The sequence below is a fragment of the Mus caroli genome, unplaced genomic scaffold (assembly GCF_978045245.1).
Source record: "Mus caroli unplaced genomic scaffold, Mus_caroli_1 scaffold_4, whole genome shotgun sequence".
In the NCBI taxonomy this organism is placed as follows: Eukaryota; Metazoa; Chordata; class Mammalia; order Rodentia; family Muridae; genus Mus; species Mus caroli.
In genome coordinates, this window is record NW_028227259.1 from 109,579,901 (window position 1) to 109,607,414 (window position 27,514).

At 41.5% G+C, this 27,514-nt stretch overlaps 1 protein-coding gene across 2 annotated transcripts; it reads right to left on the minus strand.

The window, feature by feature from the left end:
- On the minus strand, positions 1 to 27,514 carry LOC110294315 (guanylate-binding protein 6-like). Of its 2 annotated transcripts, XM_085836958.1 has the most exons (11): positions 27,357 to 27,514; positions 24,580 to 24,787; positions 22,431 to 22,558; positions 9,458 to 9,567; positions 9,076 to 9,272; positions 5,823 to 6,068; positions 4,805 to 5,085; positions 3,921 to 4,127; positions 2,829 to 2,946; positions 2,338 to 2,531; positions 1 to 1,429 (listed from the first exon to the last, which is right to left on the minus strand). In XM_085836958.1, exons 2-11 carry the CDS (start codon positions 24,761 to 24,763, stop codon positions 1,217 to 1,219), a joined length of 1,878 nt encoding a protein of 625 aa, XP_085693084.1. In that variant the 5' UTR covers positions 24,764 to 24,787; positions 27,357 to 27,514; the 3' UTR covers positions 1 to 1,216. The 2 variants fall into 2 exon arrangements, with proteins under 2 accessions (XP_085693084.1, XP_085693085.1); XM_085836959.1 differs by lacking the exons at positions 22,431 to 22,558; positions 27,357 to 27,514 and having other exon boundaries at positions 24,580 to 24,650.

Genomic DNA, 27,514 nt, shown 5'->3' on the forward strand with positions numbered 1-27,514 from the left:
TGCATGAATTATTTTTATTGCCCGTTGAAATAATATTTAGATATGTGGGTTTACATAAAATGCATTATTTAAATTACTTTTAAAATAGCAAAGCCACAAAGGAAAATATCTTTAAGCTGCAAATGTTATGCTTCCTGGTACTCGAGTCTTGGTCTTGGGTTCCTTCTAGTGGCTTCTTCCATTTCTAGAGGCAGAGATTTCATTGTGCAGTGGTGAGATTTAACTTACTGCTTCTATCTTAATATGTAAATTTGCTTTCTCTGCACTCTTCATATAATGTGTAAGACTGAGCACATCATGGAATGCACACATCCCTTCAACTTTTGACCTCAACTTATTCTCCCTAGATGAAGCCAGTAGATCAGACATTTTACTAATCTTCCAGAGGGCATTTCATTTGTGTTCTTGTATGTTTGCAAGGGATAGAAGCATTTCTAATAATAATAACATGGTTGTATGGTGTTTGACTTTATCTTTTGGATATATTTTAGTACAATTCAGATCATTATACAGATAGCTTGACTGAAATTTGTTTCTTGACTATATAGTACTCCAAGATCAAGTCATATTAAAATTCATTGCCAATCTAACAAGTGATGATTAAATAGATTCCAGGATTACCACAGTTATGATATCAATGACTTTTCCTCTTGCTGAGATGAAATAACCTCACAAAACCAACTTCAGAAAGGGTTTGTTGTGGTCCATGAATCATGATGATACATTCTGACAAGGCTGGAGAATGCATTCTGAGAGAAGTCGAGGCTGGCTTCTTGTATAGCATCCATAGTCAGGAAGCCACAAGTGGTAGGGAGATTTCTTTCATCTTTCTACTGTGTCTTCAGTCCACAGGAACAGTGCTGCCCACCTGTAGGATGGGTTCCCTACCATATTAACCTGAAATACTACCCAAAAGCTAATATGGGCTACATAGTCCTCATAGGAGTGCTGAAAACCATTTTGCCTAGCTGATTCTATATCCAGTCAAATTAGCCAACAGTGATCACATGTAATGATAATCGCATGGCTTCCATAGTAGTGGCTTCAAAACTGAGTTCTTTAAAAGCAAACGATGTCTATGCAGACACATGAGAGTATGTTCTATCTCATGTGGGCAGGGTACAGATATCCTCTAATCAGCACTATTTTTGTTTAAACTTCGATGAGTGGAAATGGAAGAGGCAGCTTTCAAAAAAAAAGTGTATGTCACAGTTTATCATTTCCTGAAAAGTGAAGCAATGCCCCTTAAAGCTTCCCTAGCACGGTAAATGGGAACAAAAATAACTGTAGCAAATCCTTTTAAGATGTGTTCCACAACAGAAACACTGTTTCGTTTCATATCCTCGATGATATGTTTCAGTTGCTGTATCTCTCCACTCATTTCCTCGGCTTTCTTCTTAAATCCTTCCTCCAGGAAATCCTTTTGATCCTAAAACAGTGAGCACAACAAAGAAGTAAATATTTTTAAGTCCCAACATTGTTCGACTTATACTTTCAAAACTTTTGCAAGCGGTCCTTAGTGTATTCCTTAAAACTTTCCCTTACCATGAAGAAAATACACCAAAGATAGACCTACACATTATGAGGAAGTAGGATTGAAACTTTACTAATCTTGATCTACCATGTTTGTCTCAGCAACAATGCTAACAGAGCTGCGAAGATGTGCTTATGTTCATGCCCACAAAAATGCCACTGGCCTGTTTGCACAGAGCTCAATCCACAAAGACTCTGTGACACTATATCATGCAGACAGCGGCAACTCATTGGATGATTAAGCAGTTGACTACCATTTCTCTTGCAGCTGGACAATGGGAATACCTCTGATGTCATGTGCTCCTTCAAGGAGGCTCTCTACCCTGGGGACAGTTACAGAACCTGTAGAAGCTGCTGGTTCACTGTGCCTTTCAGACTGGACATTTCCTTCAGTTTAATGTCAGCATAGATCACCCTGAGGAGGTTGGGGTGGGTAGGGCAGGGTTGGGGGCACTCAGGTGCCTGATGATCTGGACAACACAGACAGACCAGCTTCTGGCATTATTACACTACCTGGTTGAGAAGTTTGTTTACTGAAGCCTCATAAGGTCATTTTTAAATATGCCAATTCTATAAGCTAAACCACTGTAGCCATTAAAATCCTGAAGGAGCAACAGAAAACCTACTGTCTCCAGAGTCTACAAGAGCAAAATTCAAAGTCTACATGAAACATAACACTTGGAGTGGGGGCAGGGAGAATTCTTAGCAATAATATATTATGATTATGTTCCTCCCATGACCTGGATGACAACTTTCTCCTGATGCCTGGGGTACGAGAACCACCAGGAGGATGAGGGGCCCCACCTGCAGTTGTTTTTCCAGCATCATCTTCAGGGATTTGATGAGCTGCTCTCTCTCCTGCATCAGCTTCCTTCTCAGTTGCTCTATGTTTTCCTTGTGACTTTTCTTTTGAGCCTCCATCAACTGCTGATGCTCCTTCTCCTTCTGTCTTAGCAGCTCCTTCATCCTCTCTGCTGCCTCCTTATTGCTATGCCTATCTACCCGAGGAAAATTCAGGGAGAGAAGAAAGTGATGGTTCAAGTAAAATGTCAACATTCCAGAACCAAGAGAGCAATTCAAATCTGAAAGGAAGCATAGGAAACCAGACTCCTCCTTGGTCCACACCTGGAGAGCACGTTTCTGAGGGTGATGGAGAAGACCCTGCTCATGTGACTGAAACACAGCCAGAACTGTCAGTGGCTTCCAAGTTTGGAATCCACAGAAAGATAGAAAGCTACTGATTTTGGCATGCATTTACTATGGCTTCTATCAGGAAGTCATGGTAGGAATCTAACCTCTCCTGAGAGCCAAAGGATCAAAGGCCTCCCCAGCAGTGATGGCTGTATCTGCCTGCAGGATGGAACTCTCAATGATGGTCTGTGACTGCAGAAAGCTCTGGAAGACTTCACTTGCCTGCAGGATCAATAGGGAGCCAAGAAAACTGATAAATCCTGAGAGAGTGAGGACCCGTGAGACTCAACAGAGTCCTCACTGTGCCTCGTTAAATACCACATTGAAGCCTGCAGATGGCCCAAGCGCTTCAGTGGAGCACAATAATTCCTGCCCTGTGGCCCCTCCAATAGCATCTGCTAGAGAAGCCTGCCTCTGCTCAGATGCAGTCTGGCCATGTCATGTTCAGCTGTGCATGTTGCAACCTATGATGCCTTTAGATATTGTATCCCAGTGTAAAATGCTGCATGATTGTGTAGGAGTCACTTCTTTCAGCTCCTGCTGGGTATACTAATAGGCAAGTCACTTTAACTGCCCAAGCTTTGTGGTAGAGAAGTGTGACTGTGAACACTAGTGGGGGCATTGCTCAGCACATTTAAATATCTAAGGAAAGGTCTAAAGAAAGGACTTACAATGGTATCACTGGCAATAACAGAGGGCTATTTTAGCTTTTTTATTACACTTACTATTCCATAGGTAGACCATCCTGACAGACATATAAAGTTATCTCACTCAGAATGCTTTATGGGAATATTTATAAATATAGTATGAATTATAATTCATAATAAATAGAAGCCATTTTGCACCAAGCATAGTTCTGGTAAAGCACTTGCCTTGCATTGCAAATCCCTGGTTTTGGTCACCAACATAAAGCTAAAGGTTCCAGGCTATCTTCATGTTTTCTTATTCCTCTTAAACAGTGTCATGTGTCCATGTATGACAAGTCCTTCCTTCTGTGCTAAGCTCCCATGGTCCCTGCTCCTCATTGTCACCATGTTCACATGTTCCCTGCTCATCTTCACCCCATTCCCAGCCCGAAAATGTTACCTGCTCCTCGCCTACACCCCTTTCCTATACTCTATGCTCCTAATTTTCATCCAATTGTTGTGCTCTCTGCTCCTCTCTTTCACCCCATTTCCGTGCTCCCAGCTCCTCACCTTCACCCCTTTCCTTGGAACCTGCCAGTAGTCATGTTCAATCTTTTCCCTCATGTCCATGTAGCGCCTATATCCCCCAGGAACAGAAAATGTTGAGATGTTTTCCATAAAATCCTTTGAAAGTCGATTCAGTTCTTCCTGGCAGTATTTATTCGATGCCTCTTCATTCTTCAACAGGAAAAGCCCATTCTTCCAACATATTAATTCCTACAAAAGAAGTGTACAGAGATCTGACACAATTGGAGCAATAGAAGGGATAAAATTCCAAGAAAACTCACTGAAGAGTGAACATATTTCCCATGAGAAAGCATTCCAGTGTAATAAGACCTCAAGGGAATGTAAAGTACTAAAACCTGAATTTGGATGCTCAAAAATCTGTGGAAGACCACAGTAAATGTTCTTAAGTTACCTGGTCCTCAAGAGCTTCTATGAAGCAATGGGGCTGCATCCTACCATTTCTGGTTCCTTGTGGGTGTCACATCCTGGAATTCTATCTTCAAGGACACAGTGATAAAACAAGGAACAATAGAAAAACAGTGGGCTGTAGTAAGATTCCAGTGAGAAACAGTGTCTTAGGAACACAAAAATATAGCAGCTTCAAGGATGCACTATAGATGTCCTGGGAAGGATCACAGTCCACAAACATTAACTGGGTAAAGGGCTTAGGACACTATATACTCATTATTCCACCTGTTAGACATTACTAGACTGAAAGCACCTGGAATTTTGGGAAGGGGACATGTAATCGTTCATAACTGTATTCTTCATGACACTCTGAAACACATATCTTTGAATAATAAATGCACCTATGGCCAATGAAGGCTCATCAACACTACAGTCTTGAAGGGGTAGAGCCATGACAGTTAATGACATCAACAGATTACCACCAGCTTCTTCAGGAATTGCTGATTTTCATCCTTGAACGAATGCTCCATGAAGACAGCAATGGCTTCCTTCTCGCAGGCTGCATGCACATCCCGCAGCTCCTGGAGAGTGTCTGTGGGAAGCCTTAGTCGCTGGGCCATCTGCTCACTATAGTGGTTGACTGCTTTCTGCACAGCTACTGAGTTCTCATGCTGGGCCAGAGTTGTCACAGCATCATCCAGACAAGGCACTGCTCCACTGTTGATGGCATCCACGTAGGTTGTCACCAGAGTACCCAGTCCTTTGTGAACCAAGAGTTTTGAGGGATAAATAAGAGGTTATAAGTAAATGGAATACAAGATTTTAAGACTACATTTCTAAATCTCTCACAACTACATAACGACACATGCACACACACACACAACCTCCTTCAGCAAGCTATCAGATTCTTTTTCCTATTGCCACTTTATTTCTTTGGTTTTCTCATTCAGAATGTTAAAAAAAACTAACACCCATCTTCACCTAATTAATTCAATGGTCTATGAAAATGTAATTTTGCATTTAAAATTTTGAAGGAAAACAAATGCATGAACTAACAAGGAAAGGTATATCACATTATTTCTGTGGCTAATTCTAAAAAGTATAGGTTTGGTTAAATACTAGTGTTTATATTGGAATAATTTAAATATCCAAATTACATTTCACATTTGTCATTCCAAAATGTAACATGCAAAACATTTCCTATGAAAACACGAGGTATCAGGTTTAGTGGCTTTTAACCTTTTCACTGGTGATTTTATTATCAGTTGAGAATTTTATCCAGGTATGTTGCAGCCATAGATACTAATGATGTGGTCTGCATTTTAAAGAAGGGTGTCTAATCTACAGTTATAAAGTGTATATATATATATATACATTTTGAGTTGGAATATATGCATAGTACCATTGTATATACAATTTTAAAAGCATATACTACTATATACAGAAGTGTGATTTAAAAACAAAACAAAAAACCAACACCACCAACAACAAACTCACCATTCCCGGTGACCTTAATTCCCTCACTGAGGGTCTTGATCTTGGCATAAGTGAAGATGTAAGAAACAAAAGCCTTTGTTCTTTCCTGAAACTTAGGATCCAGCTGGTCTTCTGAGATAGTCTCAAGTTTTTGTAGGAGTTCTATGTCATGAGTTGGCCGGTCAAAGACAAAACACTTCCGATTAGGAAAGAAACGTCTGATGCATTCCCTGGCCAAATTGGATGCTTGGATTCTGGGATTGTTACCTAGTGTTGGAGAAAACACAAAAGAACAAGAGTTGTCTTAGCACAGAGAACAGATGAAGGAGGCCCTGGTCTATGTGAAATATTCTGCTCTTATATGACTCTTTACCATATCCTGCAACATTTCTTTGCATGTCAAAGGTATAACAAGTTTGTACTTGGTAGAAATCTGATGAAATATTTAAGGAGTTATTTGATTCAGTGGAGAAGCATATGGCAGAAAACCACAGACCTGAACATGGGGTCAAGCATACTGTAGCTGTGGTGTCCTGTTGACTGAACAAGAGGCTAAAGGTGATTTCTGCCCTAATCACTGCTTGTAGAAAAAGATTTGTGGGACAAAAAAAAAAAAAAAAAAAAACCAACAAAGGGTAATCAAGTATTAAAATAGCAACATTGGTAAATCTAAGATCGATTCCATGATTATTGATGAAGAACTACTTTAAGGTTAAACAGAACTCATTTTTGTAAAGTCAAATATACACTCATAGAAAGTAAAAGTGAGGAAGAAAGGAGGGGCTATGGACACACATAGGATACATAAGTCTAGAGAGCTAATGAGGAACATTAATATAGAATTTCATGAGACTGTGTATGTATGTGTTGTATATGTGTGTGTTGTATAAATATGCATATCTGTTTGTGTGGGGGTGCATGTGGACAGAGTCATTTTCCACCTTATTGGCAAAGGGTCTCTCAGGTGAAGTAGAACTCTCCAATGCAGCCAGTCTGGCTACCCATCATGCTCCAGAGCTCTCCTGTGTCCTCAGCCTGTGCAATGGATTGAAAGTAGACTATTATCCCCCTACCCACCCAGCATTGAAGTCATTCTGGAGAACTCACCTCCAGTCCTCACACTTGAGTGACAGTGCTTTAAGTACTGAATTATTTGGGATTTTTCCGGAATCAATTTTAGCTATTCACAAAAGTAAGCAATGTGAATTGATAGACATATGGTCTGCTCCACTGAGTAACCATTGCCTTAGTACCTACATGTGTTCTATAGTGTCCAGTTACAAAGCTCAAGTTCAACGAAGAAGTGTTTTCTGAAAATTGTATTCAGTGTTATTAACCTATTTCATCAAAAATTATAAGATGATCTGCAGGAGTTTGAGGCTACTAGTCTACATAGGGTATTTCAAGCTAGCAGAGTCTATGCTGTGAGATATTGTCTTTCAAGAAAGAAAGAAAGAAAGAAAGAAAGAAAGAAAGAAAGAAAGAAAGAAAGAAAGAAAGAAAGAAAGAAAGAAAGGAAGAAAGGAAGAAAGAGGAAGAGAGAGAGAGAAAGGAAAGAAGGGAAAGCTAGTAGTTTGTGGTACACATCTTTAATCCTGATACATAGGAAGCAGATACAAGAGAAATGCTGTGAGTTCCAGGTCAGTCCATCTGGTCTACATAGCAATAACCAACCAGCTTAGGCTACACAATGACATCTTGTATACAATTAAACAATAGTTGAAGATTGTATGTAAATTGTAAGGCTATGCCTACTCTAGAAATGTTCCAAGATGAATAATTGCACTGGTTTCATGGGCAGACCTCTAACAACTACATGCACAATGTTTAGAGAAAGCAGACAGAAAATGAGAGCAGTGAGCATTCCACAATTGGTGTGACTCACAAGGCTCCATCAGCTTCACACTCAGGCTGACAATGCCCATGCAAATGGTTTCCAGATCATGAATGTAACTGGTCCTGACACTGTAGCATGAATTAAAATGGGTAGCTATGACAGTCAAATAGACTCGGGATAAACTATAATGACTATGGAGAAGACACATGTGTCGCAGCTGCTTTTGCAGACAACATAATCAAGCCAGCATTTAAAATCCTGTGCTCTCTTTCGCTGCTGTGAGTCTGCTCAGGCTGCAGAAGAGGCTTGCCTCTAGTCTTTTCTGCTGTGGTTGGACCCTATGAGACCAATGAAATCACCACTGCCAACTCCCGTTAGCAGATCAGGAAGCTGATCAAAGATGGGCTGATCATCTGGAAGCCTGCGACTGTCTGATCCCAGGCTCAATGCTGGAAAAAAATACCTTGGCCTGATGGAAGGGCAGGCATATGAGCATAGGGAAGAGGAATGGTATTGCCAATGCTCGGACGCCTGAGAAGGTGACCTGGATGAGTAGGGTGAGGCTCCTGCACCGGCTTCTCAGGAGATACCGGGACTCTAAGATCAACCGCCATTTGTATTATACTCTGTACCTGAAGGTCAAAGGGAATGAATTAAAAAAACAAAAAACAAAAAAACAAAAAAACAAGCAGATTTTCATATAGCATATCCACAAACTGAAGTCAGACAAGGCCCTCAAGAAGCTACTGGCTGACCAGGCTGATGCTCAAGGAAGAATGTCCAAGGAAGAATGGAAGTGCAAGGAGGAACGCCTCCAGACCAAGAAGGAAAGAGGTCATCCAGACAGTTCAAGGAGGAAGACACCAAGAAATAAAGCTTCACTCATGTCTGTACATAGAGGCCTGTCTGTAGGCTCATATGGATCAGGTATTAAAATAAAACAAGCCAAAAACAAACAAACAAACAAACAAAAAACCACCTATGTTCCTCCATAAGGAAAATGATGTATAACTCCATGAAATATATTTTAAGATATATTTCTTAAAATATATACCTACGAAAAAATTCATGAAAAAAAATTAGGTAGCCAAGAGTTTTTTACAGTAAGGCAGACAAGAAACCTTCAGGAAGTTTAGATGCATTGACTCCAGACACTAATGTCCAAACTGAAGAGAATGTTGCCTTGGATTACTTTGCTGTGCTCTAGGCTCTACTCTTCCCAAATGAAATTAAACACCACTTCCCAGAAATTATCAGTCAATGACCTATCAGCACTTCTTCAGACCTCCATCCCATTGGGATTACAGAAGGACTCAACAGAGGATGAAGGCACTCAGTAGATGACACCCCTCCCCAACCCTCCCAACCCAGGCTCCCTTCCCAGCCTTCCCATCCCATGCCTCCCTCCCTAGCCTTCCCACCCCAGCCCTCCTGTACCTGGGATCAACTTCAGGGCATTCTCCAGGTAGTCATTACTTGTGATTTCTTCCCCATTTAACTTCAGCTCCAGCGTGAAATCCCGAACAGTCCAGACAAAGTCTGGAAAGAAACTCACAAACTCTGTGGAATTCTTTATTCCATGGGGATTTGGGGAAGACTTTGCTCTGATCAGCTCTGTGAGTTCTGTGACATAACTGGCACTTGGCTAAGGAAAAGGGACTTCATGCACATGCTCTCATGGTTCTCTTATTAAAATAAATCATTCTAAACACTCTGCTCTGCCCCATCAAAAGCCACATAGTGACAGTGCAGGGCAGTGACTCCATATTCATTCCAGAGCACTCAATGAAACATGGTGGCTCAGATCCCAGAAGGATACTGCAGCTGCTCCAGGGCCTGGTGGTTGATGGTGCTCATGCTGTTGTAGATTAAGGTGCTGCTCAGAAGCACACTGAGGGCGAAGATCCATGAGTCATTTTTAGGATCACCCTGGAAGATATGTGAAGGGTAGAGAAGGGAACTGAGAAAAGCACTCCTCAGAAGTGACTTGGGCTGCTCCTAAGGCCTTGTTACTTCAGGTAATCTGGGGGCCAGAGCATGAGGAGCACAAGCCCTTTACCTGGTTAAAGGAAGAATTTAAGTTCAGCCTGAGAAACTCAGTGGAATCTATATCACCCTGCACAGTACAAAAACTACAAGTGGAGCATAGACCTCAATGTAAGATCAGGCACCCTGAATTTCATTGGCAAAAGGACAGGGGGAAATAAACTTAATATCATTTGCACAGGAAGACTTTCTTAACAGGACATATATTACACAGACTCTAAGAACAACAATAAATAAATAGTGCTTTGTGAATAGGAAAAGGTCTTTAACAATTAGAGGTCTGATAGATGGTTAGTATCCAGAATATATAGAGAAGAACAAAAAAACAAAAAAACAAACAAACAAACAAACAAAAAAAACCAACAACTCTGAATATCATGAAAATAAATGACCCAGTTTAAAATTTGGGACAGAAGTAAACATAGGCAAGTTTTCAAATGATGAGACACAAGTGGACAAGGGACACATAAAAGGTGAGCCACTCTTGTATACACCTGGAACACAGCCAACAAAGATGAGTCCCAAACTAATCCCTGGGCTCCACTGTCAGGCCAAAGGCTCTGAGAGATCTGTCAGCAGGAGGAACATCCAGATAATGCCAGGAACAACCAGATGGCTAAAGGACAGCATAACAACACAACCAGAAAGAGCCAGAGCAATATGGCACCATCAAGGCCAACCTATCTTACCACAGCAAGCCCTGGATATCCTAACACAGCCAAAGCACAAGAAGATGACTGTAAACCCAATCTTATAAAGATGATAGAGGCTTTTAAAGAGGAAATGAATAAACCCCTTAAAGAAATACAGGTAAATACAATCAAACAGGAAAAGAATAAAACTGTTCAAGACCTGGAAATGGACATAGAAACAATAAAGGAAACACAAACTGAGAGAATCCTGTAGATGGAAAACCTAGGGAAGAAAACAGGAATAACAGATGCAAATATCACCAACAGAATACAAGAGATGGAAGAGGAATCTCAGGTATAGAAGATACAATAGAACAAATTGATACATCAATGGGCCAGATGGTTTTAGTGCAGAATTCTACCAAACTTTCAAAGATGAACTAATACCAACACTCCTCAAACTATTTCACAAAAAGAAAACAGAAGGAATATTGCCAAACTCATTCTATGAGATCATTGACACCCTGATACCTAAACCACACAAAGACTCAACAAAGTAAGAACTTTAGACAAATTTCACTTAGTAACATTGATGCAAAAATTATCAATAAAATACTAGCAAACCTAATCAAAGAACACATCAAAAATATCATCTACCGTGATCAAGTCGACTTGATCTGCCAGAGATGCAGGGATGGTTCAACATACAAAAATCCATCAATGAAATACATCATATAAACAAACTGAACGACAAAAACATATTATCACGTCATTAGATGCTGGAAATAGCCTTTGACAAAATCCAACATCACTTCATAATGAAAGTCTTGGTGATACCAGGGGTATAAGGACCATACCTAATCACAATAAAGACTATATACAGCAAGCCAATAGCCAACATCAAATTAAATGCAGACAAATTTAAAGCAATTCTACTAAAATAAGGAACAAGACAAAGCTGTCCACTCTACTCTTCAAATCTATTCAGTTTACTGCCTGAAGATCTAAGCAATAAGAAAACTAAAAAAGATCAAGGGGATACAAATTGAAAAGAAGATGTCAAAACAGCATTATTTGTAGATGATATGATAGTATACATAACTGGCCCTAAAGATTCTACTAGAGAACGTATACAGCTGATAAACACTTTCAGTGAAGTGGATGAGAACAAGGTTAAAAAACAAACCAGTAACCTTCGGTTATACAAATGACAGATGAGAAAAAAACAAACAAACAGGAAAACACTACCTTTCACAAAGCCTTACATAATATAAAATATCTTGGTGTAACTCTAACCAAGCAAGTGCAATACCTGTATGACAAAAATATCAAGACTCTGAAGAAGGAAATTAAAGTATGAGAAGATGGAAGGATCTCCCATGCTCATGGATTGATAGGGTAAACATAGTGAAAATGGCCATCTTACCAAAAGCAATCTAAGTACTCAATGCAGGTACCATCAAAATTTCAACACAGTTTTTTCCAAACCTTTAAAGAGCAATTCTCAAATTCATATGGAAAAACTAAAAACCTAAGATAGTGAAAACAGTTCTGTACAAAAAAAGAACTTGTGGATTTCAAGTAGTAGTATTACTACTTGAAATCCACAGCTTGAAATCCACAGCTTGAAATCAAGTAGTATTACTACTTGAAATCCACAGCTTGAAATCCACAGCTTGAAATCAGGAATGATTTCAAGCTCTACTACAGAGGAATAGTAATGAAAACCACATGGTATTGCCATAAAAAGAGACACATTGATCAATGGAATAAAATCAAAGACCCAGGAATAAATCCACACACCTACAAACACTTGGTTTTCAACAAGAAAATCAAAACCATGCAGTGGGGAAAAAAAGAAAGCACCTTCAATAAGTGGTGCATTTAAAAGAACACAAATAGTGCACAAAACTGAAGTCCAAATGAATCAAAGACTTCAACCTAAAACTAGATACAATAAATCTAATAGAGGAAAAAATAGGGAATATTTTTTAATAAATTGGTTAAGGAATCAGTTTCCTAAACAGAACACCCACAGCTTAGGCACTACGACAACAATCAGTAAATGTGACCTCATAAAACTCAAAGCTTATGTAAGGCAAAGGACACCATCAATAGGACAACATGGCCACCTACAGAATCAGAAAAGATCTTCACCAGCCCTACATCTGACAGAAGGATAGTGTTCAAAATATATAAAGAACTCAAGAAATTAAACATGAAAAAACCAAATAAATTAATTTAAAAATAGGGTACAGACCTAAACAGAGAATTCTCAACAGAGATTCTCTAGTGGCCAATAAGCATTTAAAGAACTGCTCAATGTCATTATTCATGAAGAAATGCAAATAAAATGACTCTGAGATTCTATCTTGTATCTGTCAGAATAGCTAAGATCAAAAACACAAGGGACAGTACATGCTGATGAGGACATGGAAAAGGGGAACACTCCTCCATTGCTGGTGGGAGTATAAAAATGCAAACCAATGTCAGAAATCAATATGGTGGTTGCTGAGAAAACTGGGTATAGTTCTACCTAGTGACTCAGCTATACCCCTCCTGGGCATATACCCAAAAGATGCTCCACTATACTACAAGGACCTTTGCTCAACAATGTTCATAGCAGATTTATTCAGAATAGTCAGAGACTGTAAACCACCTAGATATTCCTCAAAAAAAAAAATAGATAAAGAAACTCTGGTTGGTTTATACAATGGAATACTATTCAGGTATTAAAAACAAGGCATCATGGAATTGAAGTCAAATAGATGGAACTAGAAAATGTTAGTGTCCAGCCTGGCGTGGTGGCACATGCCTTTAATCCCAGCACTCAGGAGGCAGAGGCAGGCAGATTTCTGAGTTCGAGGCCAGCTGGTCTACAAAGTGAATTCCAGGACAGCAAGGGCTACACAGAGAAACCCTGTCTCAAAAAACCAAAAAAAAAAAAAAAAAAAAGAAATGTTGGTGTCCATGGAATCATCTGACAAACCACATGAACACTGATCTCAGTCTGACAGGGATAGTTTATTGAGCATATGGCGAGGACTGATGATCCAGGGATTGATCCAGATACAGGAACTGAACCATGACCCAGAGTTAATGTCCTGTGGGCTTTTTGAGCCCAAGATGTATGAACATCTGTGGCAAGTTATTCCACCAACAGGATTTAGGAACAGCAGGATTTCCTTAGGCACAGGCATTTATTGTACACTTGCCCTGCTTCCTTTGGATGGGGTATTCAGCTGTGGCAAGGGACTTACCTTGTCTAATATTCATTTCCTAACTTGTCTACCAGGATTCAAGTTGTCTTGTCTAACACTCATGTCTTAGCTTGCCAACCAGGATGTCTTTTACCCAAGTACATGTCTCTTTCTGCCAAGTAGGTTGTCAGTTCTCAGGGAGGTCTTAGGAACTTATATTTTTCTAAGCCATTACTCAAAATAGAAGTCTTGTTGCAAATAGTTTCTAATATTGGTGCAGATGTCTCTCCTAGGTTGGTATCTATCTCAGGGGCAGCTTATATTATAAAATCTTATACACTGGTGCAGAAAATGCTTCTGGTTGGTTGGTTTGGGTCCAAGTGGATTGTGGGTAACTATACAAAGCAGTTCTACTGACTTCTATCATGATTGATTTCAAAGAGCACAGAACACAACAGAATATGTAATCAACTTGGCATTAAAACGTTTCCTAGAAACAGCAGAAAAATGTTTCTGTATAATGGCAGGCTAGGCAGGTTAAAGTTACCTAGGCCTTAACATTCCATCCGGGCCTTAATATTTTACCTAGGAATTGAGAGAAAATGTCATCCTGAGTGAGGTATGTGTTCACTTATAAGTAGATGCTAGCCATTAAGTACAGGATACCCATGCTATAATCCACAGACCCAAAGAAGCTAAGTAATAAGGAGGGCCCACGGAAGGATGCTTGACTCTCACTCAGAAGGAGACATAAATTAGAAATCAGAAGTAGATGGAGAGAGGGAACTGGGTGGGAAAGGGGATGGGGATGGGGAAAAATATAAGTTCCTAAGACCTCCCTGAGAACTGACAACCTACTTGGCAGAAAGAGACATGTACTTGGGTAAAAGACATCCTGGTTGGCAAGCTAAGACATGAGTGTTAGACAACAGGGTTGGGGAATCAGGAGTGGGAATCAGATGTGGGGATCAGGTGTGGAGGATCAGTTGTGGGGGAGTTCAGGTGTAGGGGATCAGGTGTGGAGGATCAGGTGGAGTATCAGGTGTGGAGGATCAAGTGTGGAGGAATTTAGGTGTAGGGGATTGGGTGTGGGGGATGAGAAGGGTGGGGGAAACAGAAAATAAAACTTAGGGGGCAGCATCTCTTAGACAATCTTAGAGATAGGGGAGATTCCTAGAAGGATATAGAGGTGACCCTAGCTGAGACTCCTAGCAGTGGGGGATATGGAGTCTGAAATGGTTACCTCATGTAGGCAGGCAGCACTTCTAGTGGAGGGAGGAAACACCAAGCCACCTCCAAAACAGGAGGGGATGCCAACCCAAACTTTGTCCTGCCTACAAGATGTGCAGGGATAAAGAAGGAGCAGAGATTGAGGGAATCGCCAACCAATGACTGGCCCAACTTGAGACCCACCCTATGGGAGACTGTCAACTCTTGGCACTATATTCTACTATGCTTGCAGACTGGAGCCTAGGCTAATTGTCATCTGAGAGGCTTCACCCAGAAGCCAATGAAAACAGATGTAGAGACCCACAGCCAAACATGAAGCAGAGCTTAGTGAGTTTTGTTGAAGAGTCAGAGGATATGATTGAGAGAGCTGGAGGGGTCAAGAGTACCACAAGAAGACCTACAGGGTCAACTAAGCTATGCCTGTAGGGGTTCACAGAGGCTGAACCACCAACCAAAGAGCATGCAGGGACTGGACCTAGGGCCCATACACATTTGTAGCAGATGTGCAGCTTAGTCTTCATGTGGTCCCTTAACAACTGGAACAGGTGCTGTTTCTAACTATTGTCTTCCTTTGGATACCGTTTTCCTAGCTTGACTGCCTGGTTGGCCCTCACTGGGAAAGGTGATGTAAAGTGAATAGATAAATGGGAGAAAAAAGGAGATCAACCAGGGAAGTGTGAGTTAAAAGTGCTGTGGGTCTTCATCCTATGACAGTTAGAATGCCCACATGCAATAAAGCAAGCTTTCCCAGAGACTGTGACAGCAAGCACAGGACCTGCACAGGTTCAAACTAGATACTGAGCAGGGAAGTAGACATGAAGACTAAGGAACGTTGATGTTAAAAATATGCTTGTTGCTTAATAAATGGTTTCTAAGTACTTATAAATATGCCACCTGTGTTAGCATGTTGTCTAAACTCCACCCCACAGTTACCTGGCAACAGCCAGGTATGCTCCTTTCCACAGTTACCTGCAACAGCAAGGAAGGCCTGCTGTACTATAAAAGGGGTTGCTTTCACACACCTCTCTCTTGCCTCTCACCCTCTTGCTATCTTGCCTCTCCCTTTTGCTGCTCCTCTCTCCCCATTTCCAAGAGAACAGCATCAGTACTCAATAGCCAAGGCATGGACTCGTCATGAAGTAGATGTGGATAAAGAAAGCATAGAACACATGTGCAATGGACTCTGACACAGAATAGGAAAGAAGGAAGGAAGGAGCAGGGCATGGTGGCACACTCATTTAAACCCAGCACTCAGGAGACAGAGACAGGCAGATTTCTGAGTTAGAGGCCAGCCTGGTCTACAAAGTGAGTTCCAGGACAGCCAGGAATATGCAGAGAAACCCTGTCTTGAAAAAAGAAGAAGAAGAAGAAGAAGAAGAAGAAGAAGAAGAAGAAGAAGAAGAAGAAGAAGAAGAAGAAGAAGAAGAAGGAAGAGGAGGAGGAGGAGGAGAAGGAGGGAGGGGGGAGGGGGAGGGGGAGAGGGAGGAGAAGGGGGAGGAGGAGGAGAGGGAGGAGGAGGAGGAGGGGGAGGAGAAGGGGGAGGAGGAGGAGGAGGGGGAGGAGAAGGGGGAGGAGGAGGAGGAGGGGGGAGGGGGAGGAGGAGGGGGAGGGGGGAGGAAGGAAGGAAGGAAGGAAGGAAGGAAGGAAGGAAGGAAGGAAGGAAGGAAGGAGAGAGAGGTAAGCAGGAAGAAGAGAGAGGTAGGCAGGAAGGGAGGAAAGAAGGTAAGGACAGAAAGACAGGAAGCAAGAAAAGAAGGAAGGATAGACAGATAGAAAGGAAAAGAGAAGGAAGGAAGGAAGGAAGGAAGGAAGGAAGGAAGGAAGGAAGGAAGGAAGGAAGGAAGGAAGGACAGACAGATAGGAAGAAAGGAAGGAAGGACCGACTGACAGACAGACAGACAGACAGGAAGAAAGGAAGGAAGGAATCCTGTGTTGGAAATGTGTGGATGGTTATAGCATGCATATAGGAAAATAAAATGACCAGCACAGAAAGACAAATGCCACAAGATTCAACTCACATACAAAACTTAAAACGTTGAACAGACTTTTATCATGAATGGGTGTTGGATTTTGTCAAATGCTTTCTCAGCATCTAACGAGATGATTTTTGAGTTTGTTTATATACTGGATTACGTTGATGGATTTCCGTATATTGAACCATCCTTGCATCCCTGGGATGAAACCTACTTGGCCAGGATGGATGATTGTTTTGATGTGTTCTTGGATTCGGTTAGCAAGAACTTATATTGAGGATTTTTGCATCGATATTCATAAGGGAAACTGGTCTGAAGTTCTCTATCTTTGTTGGGTCTTTTTGTGGTTTAGGTATCAGAGTAATTGTGGCTTCATAGAATGAGTTGGGTAGAGTAACTTCCTTTTCTATTTTGTGGAATAGTTTGTGAAGAACTGGAATTAGGTCTTCTTTGAAGGTCTGATAGAACTCTGCACTAAACCCATCTGGTCCTGGGCTTTTTTTGGTTGGGAGACTATTAATGACTGCTTCTATTTCTTTAGGGAGTATAGGACTGTTTAGATTATTAACCTGATCTTGATTTAGCTTTGGTACCTGGTATCTGTCTAGAAACTTGTCCATTTCATCCAGGTTCTCCAGTTTTGTTGAGTATAGCCTTTTGTAGAAGGATCTGATGGTGTTTTGGATTTCTTCAGGATCTGTTGTTATGTTTCCCTTTTCATTTCTGACTTTGTTAATTAGGATACTTTCCCTGTGCCCTCTAGTGAGTCTGACTAAGGGTTTATCTATCTTGTTGATTTTCTCAAAGAACCAGCTCCTTGATTGGTTGATTCTTTGAATAGTTCTTCTTGTTTCCACTTGGTTGATTTCACCCCTGAGTTTGATTATTTCCTGCCTTCTACTCCTCTTGGGTGAATTTGCTTCCTTTTGTTCTAGAGCTTTTAGGTGTGTTGTCAAGCTGCTAATGTGTGCTCTCTCTAGTTTCTTTTTGGAGGCACTCAGAGCTATGAGTTTTCCTCTTAGGAATGCTTTCATTGTGTCCCATAAGTTTGGGTATGTTGTGGCTTCATTTTCATTAAACTCCAAAAAGTCCTTAATTTCTTTCCTTATTCCTTCCTTGACCAAGTTATCATTGAGAAGAGTGTTGTTCAGTTTCCACGTGAATGTTGGCTTTCTATTAGTTATTTTGTTATTGAAGATCAGCCTTAGTCCATGGTGATCTGATAGGATGCATGGGACAATTTCAATATTTTTGTATATGTTGAGGCTTGTTTTGTGACCAATTATGTGGTCAATTTTGGAGAAGGTACCATGGGGTGCTGAGAAGAAGGTATATCCTTTTGTTTTAGGATAAAATGTGCTGTAAGATCGAGAATCAATAAATGGGACCTCATAAAATTGCAAAGCTTCTGCAAAGCAAAAGACACCGTCAATAAGACAAAAAGGCCACCAACAGATTGGGAAAGGATCTTTACCTATACCAAATTGGAAAGGGGACTAATATCCAATATATATAAAGAACTCAATAAGGTGGACTCCAGAAAATCAAATAACCCCATTAAAAATGGGGCTCAGAGCTGAACAAAGAATTCTCACCTGAGGAATACCGAATGGCTGAGAAGCACCTGAAAAAAATGTTCAACATCCTTAATCATCAGGGAAATGCAAATCAAAACAACCCTGAGATTCCACCTCACACCAGTCAGAATGGCTAAGATCAAAAAATCAGGTGACAGCAGATGCTGGCAAGGATGTGGAGAAAAAGGAACACTCCTCCATTGTTGGTGGGATTGCAAGCTTGTACAACCACTCTGGAAATCAGTCTGGCGGTTCCTCAGAAAATTGGACATAGTACTACCGGAGGATCCCGCAATACCTCTCCTGGGCATATATCCAGAAGATGTCCCAACCGGTAAGAAGGACACATGCTCCACTATGTTCATAGCAGCCTCATTTATAATAGACAGAAGCTGGAAAGAACCCAGATGCCCCTCAACAGAGGAATGGATACAGAAAATGTGGTACATTTACACAATGGAGTACTACTCAGCTATTTAAAAAAATGAATTTATGAAATTCCTAAGCAAATGGATGGACCTGGAGGGCATCATCCTGAGTGAGGTAACCCAATCACAAAGGAACTCACACAATATGTACTCACTGATAAGTGGATATTAGCCCAGAATCTTAGGATACCCAAGATATAAGATACAATTTGCTAAACGCATGAAACTCAAGAAGAATGAAGACCAAAGTGTGGACACTTTCCCCTTCTTAGAAATGGGAACAAAACACCCATGTAAGGAGTTACATAGACAAAATTTGGAGCTGTGACGAAAGGATGGACCATCTAGTGATTGCCATATGCAGGGATCCATCCAATAATCAGCTTCCAAACGCTGACACCATTGCATACACTAGCAAGATTTTGCTGAAAGGACCCAGATATAGCTATCTCTTGTGAGACTATGCCGGGGCCTAGCAAACACAGAAGTGGATGATCACAGTCAGCTATTGGATGGACCACACGGCCCCAGTGGAGGAGCTAGAGAAATTACTCAAGGAGCTAAAGGGAACTGCAACCCTATAGGTGGAACAACAATATGAACTAACCAGTACCCCGGAGCTCTTGTCTCTAGCTGCATATGTATCAAAAGATGGCCTAGTCAGCCATCACTGCAAAGAGAGGCCCATTGGACTTGCAAACTTTATATGCCCCAGTCTTTATATGCCCCAGTACAGGGGAACCCCAGGGCCAAAAAGGGGGAGTGGGTGGGTAGGGGATTGGGGGGTGGGTATGGGGGACTTTTGGGATAGCATTGAAAATGTAAACGAGGAAAATAGCTATTAAAAAAATAAATAAATAAAAAACATTGAACAGAAATAACACAATGCTGATTACCAGTGTCCTGTGAAGGGCAGCACTTCAGAAGATACTGGACAAAAATCTATTCAGTTACATAATAAAGTTAACGGAAAGCATGAAGCACTGAGAACAAAAATTGGGTTTCTAGTCATTACTATGCATAACAGCAATGTTAGCTATGGCACGAAAAGTATGAGAAACAAAATCAAAATTTGACAAGTAGGGCAGAACCTGACTAAAACTTCTTGCCAGAAAACAAAATAACCAATCAAATATACAAAACAGAACGGGAGAGCAATGCTTGTAAACCCCATGCCTTCCAGTGAACATTCAAACATAGAAAGCCAGCATGCAAACCAACAGCAAAACTAATCCAATACCCCCAGTAAATATGAGAAAGGACTTGAATGTATGTTTCTGAAATGAAAGCACACAAGTGGTTGATGAATTTATGAACAGACAGTGAACAGCATCAGCCCTCAGGGAACTGGAGTTAAAGTGAGATGGGGCATCATCACCATCTTAAGGCGGCTGCCACTAAAAACAAAATCAATAATAGGTTTTGATGATGGGAGTTTAAAAACACACCCTGTGTGCTATTGGACAGAACAACAATTGGTATACACACTCTGGGGTGTGTTAGAGCACTTCCTAAAATAATAAAAGTAAAAGTCTGTATGATCCAGAAATCCCATTTCTATGCATAACTAATGGTTAATTTTCATTGTTGACTTGAGGCAATTTTACTTCAAATCTCTGAGCATTTCTATGAGGGGTTGTCTAGATGACATAGCATGGGGAGACCCATCCTAAAGAAGAGTGGTCCTATTCCATTGGCTGGATCTCAAGCTGAAGGGAAAGGAGGAAGAGAACTGAACACTGCTCTCTTTCCATGGCTTCACAGTAGTAGAGGAGATGTGACCAACTGCCTCATGTTCCTGATGACTGCCTTGATGGGCTCTTGTAGAATCTCTTAGTAAGCATCACCTGTCAATAAAAAAAGCCTACAGCCAATGAGCTGAGGCAAGAAATAGGAGGTGGGGCTTCTGGAAGTGGGAGGGAGAATTCTGGGGAATAGTCAAGGGATTCCCCTGAAAATCTGAGGAGGAAATGTACATTCAGCCACTTAGCTGACCTCAAGTTAGAATAAGGGGAGATTCCTCCTGGGATGCTGAGAAGAGGGACAGAGACAAGCAGAGGTAAGACCAGCCATGTAAGTGAAGTAAGACCAGCCATGTAGGTGAATGCAGGTTAGAATAATAAGGATAAGAAATAAAGAGCAAGTGGGAGAACAAGATTTGACTTGTGAAGCAAGCATTTTTTAATAAATAATTAGTCTCAGACTTGTCATTTCTGGGAATAAAGTAGCCAGCAAAAAAAAGGCTTGGATTATTTTATATAGGCTATACCTCTAGAACACAACACAAGCCCTTTATCCTGTAGGTTTTGTTGTTGTTGTTGTTGTTGTTGTTGTTCATGGTGGTGGTGGTGGTTGTGGTTCTTTTGCAGCTCTCAAGGATTAAACCACAAACCAAAGGGTACACATGGAAGGCCCTGTGGCTCCAGCCACATATGCAGCATAAGATGGCCTTTCCTGACATCAATGGGAGGAGAGACCCTTGGTCTTGTGAAGGCTCAATGATGACTCAGCCTGAAGGAATGCCAGGGCACTGAGGTGGAAGTGGATGGGAGAGCACCCTCATAGAAGCAGGGAGAGGGCAAGGAGATAGGGTATTTGGGGAGGGAAAACTGGGAATGGGAATAACATTTGAAATGTAAATAAATAAAATAACCAAATAAATAAATAGGAATTCCAGGCATGCCCTCCCTATGGACTATTGATAAGTTTTACCATTTTCTTAAAAAAATGTAAATCTGAGGTTTATTCAGATGTCTGAATTGTAAGAATACTTGCTGTTCTTCCAAAGGACTGGAGTTTGGTTCCCAACATCCATGTCAGGCAGCTTCTAACTTTCTGTAACTCTAGCTGTGGCCTCTGACCCCCAAGGATGCCTATACTCACATGCAGAAACACACACTACACATAAGAAAACTAACAAAAATATATCTTTCAAAAATATAAATATAACTTGTTAACCCCATTCCCAAAATGTACCCTTGGTATCTCAGAAGACAGGGCAGAAGCCATTCTTCACCCACACAAATGGACAGATGACACCCACCTTCTCAACAAATTTTCTTTACACTTCACTGCTCCTAGTAGAAGAGGCACTGTGCTGCCTGGGTCACCTTTCAAGACAGAAGGCCTTATTCCTCTAGCTTTGAGTACAGGTGGGTAACTGCACTCACACACCAGCATTCTGAATGGCAAAGGCTTCCAGGGAAGACTTCCAGGAATAGAGAGGCAACAGGAATGGAGATCCACTATCCTTGACCAAACACAGACTAGGTCACAAGTTCCAGCCACAGCTTTCCCTCTGGAGACTGACAGATCAGAGGCTGGCCCCTGATAGTTCTTGCCTCTCTCCCTACTGATTCTTTCCAGTTCCTGGACTCTATCAGAGTAAACCCACATGGGATTCTTGGTGAAACTAGGAACTTGTTTGGAAGGAAGAACCTTTATTCTGTTCACTAAAATCTAACTACTACGCCTTGAACCAGCAATTTTAACTGTTGAATAAACTTCTACTAAACAGAATCAAATCATTCAACCAAATAGCAAGAAATAAAAGCATGTTTTGCCTATTAAGATACACATAACTTTATCTGAGAGTGAAGTCTAAATAGCACTCTTTATCTCACTGGTTGCAGTTCAGTCAGAATTCACACACAGATCATAGTTAGATAACAAGGGCACAGAAGGGCCAGCCCTAGCCTCATCCTACCTTTTCCACATCCCCCAGGCCCTCAGTGTCCAGGAGGACCAGGGTGTGCTCTGGCTTGGTGGGGTGTGGCACACACCACATCCAGATGCCCTTGGTCTGAGACTGCACAGTGGAGCCCAGAGGGAAGCCTGAAGGGAAGAGAGGAGGATGAAAGTCAGGATCTGAGTGTCCTGCACAGGCAGCCTTGTGTGCTAAACCCTCAGTGCCCAGCTGCCAAAATTATTGTGAGGGATTCTGAAGGTTTTAGGACTTGAAGCCCAGTGGAGGATGCAGGTAACTAGAGAAGGGATTTTGAAGGTTATAACTCAGTCTCCAGTCCCTTCCTCATTTTCTGCCTACCACTTCTGTGAAGCCAGTCGCAAGATCAATGAACCAAAAACTATGGAGTAAAATGCGTCATGATAAGTGCCTCCTCATTAAGATTTCTTCATGAGTGTTTTGGTCACAGCCTTGAAAAAGTACAAAGAGGGGGCCATGCGTGTGAAGACTGGCTATAGCAGCAGAATGGAGGGAGTGTTGTGAGTAACTCAGCACTTGAAATGATGCCCCATCTCCCCTCAAGAAGGTCTTCCTTTATAAATGATGGATTCCAAGCTATAAGAAGCATTTAAACACAAAATGAAGCCACACAAGGGCTCCAGATGGAAACAAAGGGGCACCCACAAGGCAGAAAACATGGAGCTCTCTGACAACTGCACGGAGTGTTTGGAGCAGCCATGGTTGTACACACCTGCAATCCCTATATGCAGGAGACAAGCATAGGAGGGTTGCCTGTAGTTTAAGAGCCACTAGGACCCCATGGCTAGAGCCAGGCCCACCAACAAGACTTCTGAAAAAATGGAAAAATAAGGAAAGAAAGAAAGAAAGAAAGAAAGAAAGAAAGAAAGAAAGAAAGAAAGAAAGAAAGAAAGAAAGGAAGGAAGGAAGGAAGGAAGGAAGGAAGGAAGGAAGGAAGGAAGGAAGGAAGGAGAGAAAAAAGGAAGAAAGAAAGAGGGGGAGGGATGGAGGAGGAAGGAGGGAGGTAGGGAAGAAGGAAAAGAAGGGAAAGGAAAGGAGAGGAGAGGAGTTTGAGAGGAGAGGAGAGGAGGAGGAGAGGAGAGGAGAGGAGAGGAGAGGAGAGGAGAGGAGAGGAGAGGAGAGGAGAGGAGAGGAGAGGAGAGGAGAGGAGAGGAGAGGAGAGGAGAGGAGAGGAGAGGAGAGGAGAGGAGAGGAGAGGAGAGGAGAGGAGAGGAGAGGAGAGGAGAGGAGAGGAGAGGAGAGGAGAGGAAAGGAAAGGAAAGGAAAGGAAAGGAAAGGAAAGGAAAGGAAAGGAAAGGAAAGGAAAGGAAAGGAAAGGAAAGGAAAGGAAAACAAACAACAATGACAAAAAACCCAAAGGTATTTTTACAAATGGTGGGAAAATGGCATGGTCTGTAAAACAGAGACACATTAAAAAAAATAGAAAAAGGAATAGTTTCGATAGTTTTTGCACTCAGAATGATTAAAGACAGAAGTGTGCTGCTATAAAGGGTATAAAGTCCTTTTTGAAGGTTTTTTAAGACTTCTTTATTTCTATGTAAACTATTAATAAATATACATATTTCAGTTAATGAATATGATGATTTTGCCAGTCTGTATATGAGTGCACCATGAACATGCCTGGTGCCTACTGTAGCCAAAAAAACAGCATCAGTTCCTCTCAGGTTGGACTTTCTAAAACTATATAAGTCACCATGTGGGTGTGCAGACTCAAACCTCGCCTGCATGAGCAACCAGTGCTCTTAGCCACTGGAACAACTCTCCATCTCTACCTATCAGAGATTTTTAAAGTCTTAAGTATTCAAAGTCTTTCTATCCTGATGGGAATATCTTATTGAGAAAGGAGAACCTGCTGTAGAAGACAGGGAACTGAGGCGCAGGATCCCATTGTTCTGGGCAGCAGAAAAGGCCTCATCTTGAGCACTCAGAAGGGAGATTTTCTTTAACAGAATGGAAGGGAAGAGCACAGGAGAGATTATTGGGGAGCAGTAAAGAAGGGATTCAATTTAGCATGAGAGGGTGGCTTTGCTAAAAAGGAGTTCTGCTGTCCATTGTTATAATTTGGAATAAGAATTAAGGAAATGTGACAGAGACAGTCAAACCTTTGGCTGGTACCCAGCATGCCACTCACCATGATTCTGTCCCGCCAGACGGTTCATCAAATAGGACTTCCCTGTACGGTACAATCCAACAATAGCCACGACTACCACTGGCTGAGAAATCTTGTCCAGAATATCTATGGCTTCCTGGTTCACTGAGAGATGTTCATTGTGGTTTTCCACAAGACAAATGGGAGCCATTTGTGGTTGGGTCATAGCAATCTGCCAATGTACAGGAATCTATGATAGGAGAAAGAGTTTAAAGTCATTCTCTCCCTCACAGACATGCAATGGCTCAGCAGCTAAGACTAGTTGGTGACCTTTGTAGGTTTCTTGTTGACAGTGTGTAGCCACAAGTGGCAGCATGTAACCTCGAATCTGCAGTATGGAGGGCCTGCTTCTCTTTCTTCATTATTCTTCAAAGTTCTAACGAAGCTTTAATAACACATGGGTTGCTCTCATCTATGAAGTTTTACTTCAATGCAATAAAATCCAAAAGATAATGACCTTAAGCAATTCACTGCATGCTCTATGCTAAGCCCTGTAATGAGCACCCTTAGTATGTGACCTCAAAATCCTTAAAGTCCTTACATGTTATGGATTATTCCATCCATGCTGCTAATGAGAAAAGCACGTTGCCAAAACCAGAACAGCACAGCAAAATGGCAGCCTAGTGAGCTCTAAGCCCTTGGTATCTCCATGAAAAGATTTTAAAATGGCTGAAAATATGTAGAAACTGTGAACAGTTCCCATGAATTACATGAACACTGAGACGTACAGCTGAATAAAGGGTGGGAATTACATGAGACCTTGTTTGACTTTTTACTGTGTACCTTCACCCCACCTGACACAGGTTATGACTGCAGGAAGCAATGCAGACCTTAACTGCAGCAGGCTAACCTGGGGCTAACCTGGTTTCAGTTTTACCTAACTTGTGTTTCAAGTAGGGATTATTTCTTGAACATGAAAACAAAATCTCAACATGAGCAAATAAATAGAAAAAATCCATTTGTAAAATTAAGAACTTTCATGCACCAGAGCATTCTATACAGAGTGTAAAAAGACAATCCAAGAATGGGTGAAGACGACCTGTAAATCACACGTGTGATAAAGGGTTACTATCTGAAACAAAGTGGCTCTACAATTCAGCACAGAAACCTCAGTTCTAAACTGAGAAAAGCACTGGGTTGAAATTTCTGCAGAGAAGGCTTACAAATGTCCATGAGCACACAAGATAGTGCTCAATATTGCAAATCACCCTGTATGAGAAAACTATAAAATTTTAAAATAAACTTACTTGAAAAAGATGTAATGTCCAAATTGGGAAGTACCAGAGTGAAAGGTGAAGTGTCTCTGTTCCCAGGACAGAATGGCAATCAGGTTTTATTAGGGAAACATGGATGCAAAATGAAGAAACTTTTTGTTACACTGTTTCTGTTTTGCCATGCTGAGGGACCTGGTGTAAGAGTCTAGAGTCACATGATCATGTGTGATTTGGCTTCTTAGAGCTCACTGAGGCTGAGGCTTGCTTTGGGTTAACATACATATTTATTTGAAATTGTTTACTTAGTTTTGCTGATGTTTGCATTTTAAGCATGAATGATGTTATTTGAAGAATTACTTGGTTTTTTTGCTCAACAATTCTATAGACCCATTATTCCTTATAACGTGGCTTTGACAAATTTTGAGGAAGTGCCAATCAAACCATACACACAAGGGCAGCTACCACACAAAGAAAAAACAAATACATTTAACCCAGAATTTAAACAATTCAGGTGTCTGTACTCTGAAGCTAAGAACACAGAATATTACCTCATGGGAAACAGTCCTGGCTTCTGAGAAAATCAATAGTTAGGTCTGATCTTACAGCTCTTCTTTGATTACATCACAAACAAAATAGCAAAGAAAGACTTGGATGGTCCTTTGAGCTGTAGTGATCATGGCAGCTGTGTTCACAGTACCCACGATGTGGAAACAGCCCAGTCTCCCACCAACACATCACGAACAGATGCATACATGTAACACAGTCTGACAGTGTGCATAATAGAATATTATTCAGCCAGAGAAGGGAATAAAATTAACCTCTGTACACAACTTTGTAGACCTCCATAGACTTAAGGCTGGACACAGACCGCTACAGGTCAGACAACACATAACCTGCCTGCCATCCCCTTGCCTCAGTCCCAGATGAGCATGAAGACATTATGCCAAGGAAGGAGAATGTGCAGAATCCTAAAAAGTTAGATAGAGGTGACGTCTCTTAACTCCAGAAACCAGGCTCTCTGCAGCTTAGTCCCATGTTTGAGATAAGACTATCATCCCAAACAAAATGCACATAGCACTACGTGATATCTACATCTCACATACAACATAAACATCAAGAGAGAACTGGACTATCTTCTTACACTTAATACAAAGTCAGTGACGTAGGAACTAAGTTATTTCCTGATAGAGGTTTGCCAAGCTCTTGTGCTGAATTTTCCTCACAGGGTTCCTCCACAGAAAGACTTTCCTCTGCCTACAGTTGCCTGTGAACCAGGGAAGGAGCTCTTGCTGTGGTCCCAGCTGAGGCAGGACCAGGGCTCTTCCCACAGCTTCTCCAACAGAGCAGGGTACCCAGGAGTGTCAGGCTACAATTTTGTATCTGTCTTTCATCAGAGGAAAGAAACTGACCTTCCTAGACCTAAAGCCAGCCACAGGCCCCTGCAGACCAGAGAGATCAGAACCTGCCTCCCTTCCCTTTCCCTCTGTTGCCACTTTGACTTGGAAATCAAGCTGAGGTCCAGACTAAGTTGCTCCTTAAATATACCTGGTCCCCAAAGCACAGGTCCAAGTGCAGTTCTCAGCTGCTGCTGCCTCCTAGGGATCACCTCTGCTCTCCTCCCTCCTGCTCTCTTTGCTCCTCTTTTATGTGAGCTGAACACACACACACACACACACACACACACACACACACACACACACACA

Excerpts from the sequence above, each read along its gene's own strand:
- LOC110294315 (XM_085836958.1), bottom strand. The coding sequence starts at position 24,763 with ATGACCCAACCACAAATGGCTCCCATTTGTCTTGTGGAAAACCACAAT. Across the intron at positions 22,559-24,579 it reads TCTGGCGGGACAGAATCATG|GCTTCCCTCTGGGCTCCACT; the intron begins GTGAGTGGCATG and ends TCTTCCCTTCAG. Across the intron at positions 9,568-22,430 it reads GCCTGGGGGATGTGGAAAAG|GGTGATCCTAAAAATGACTC; the intron begins GTAGGATGAGGC and ends CATATCTTCCAG.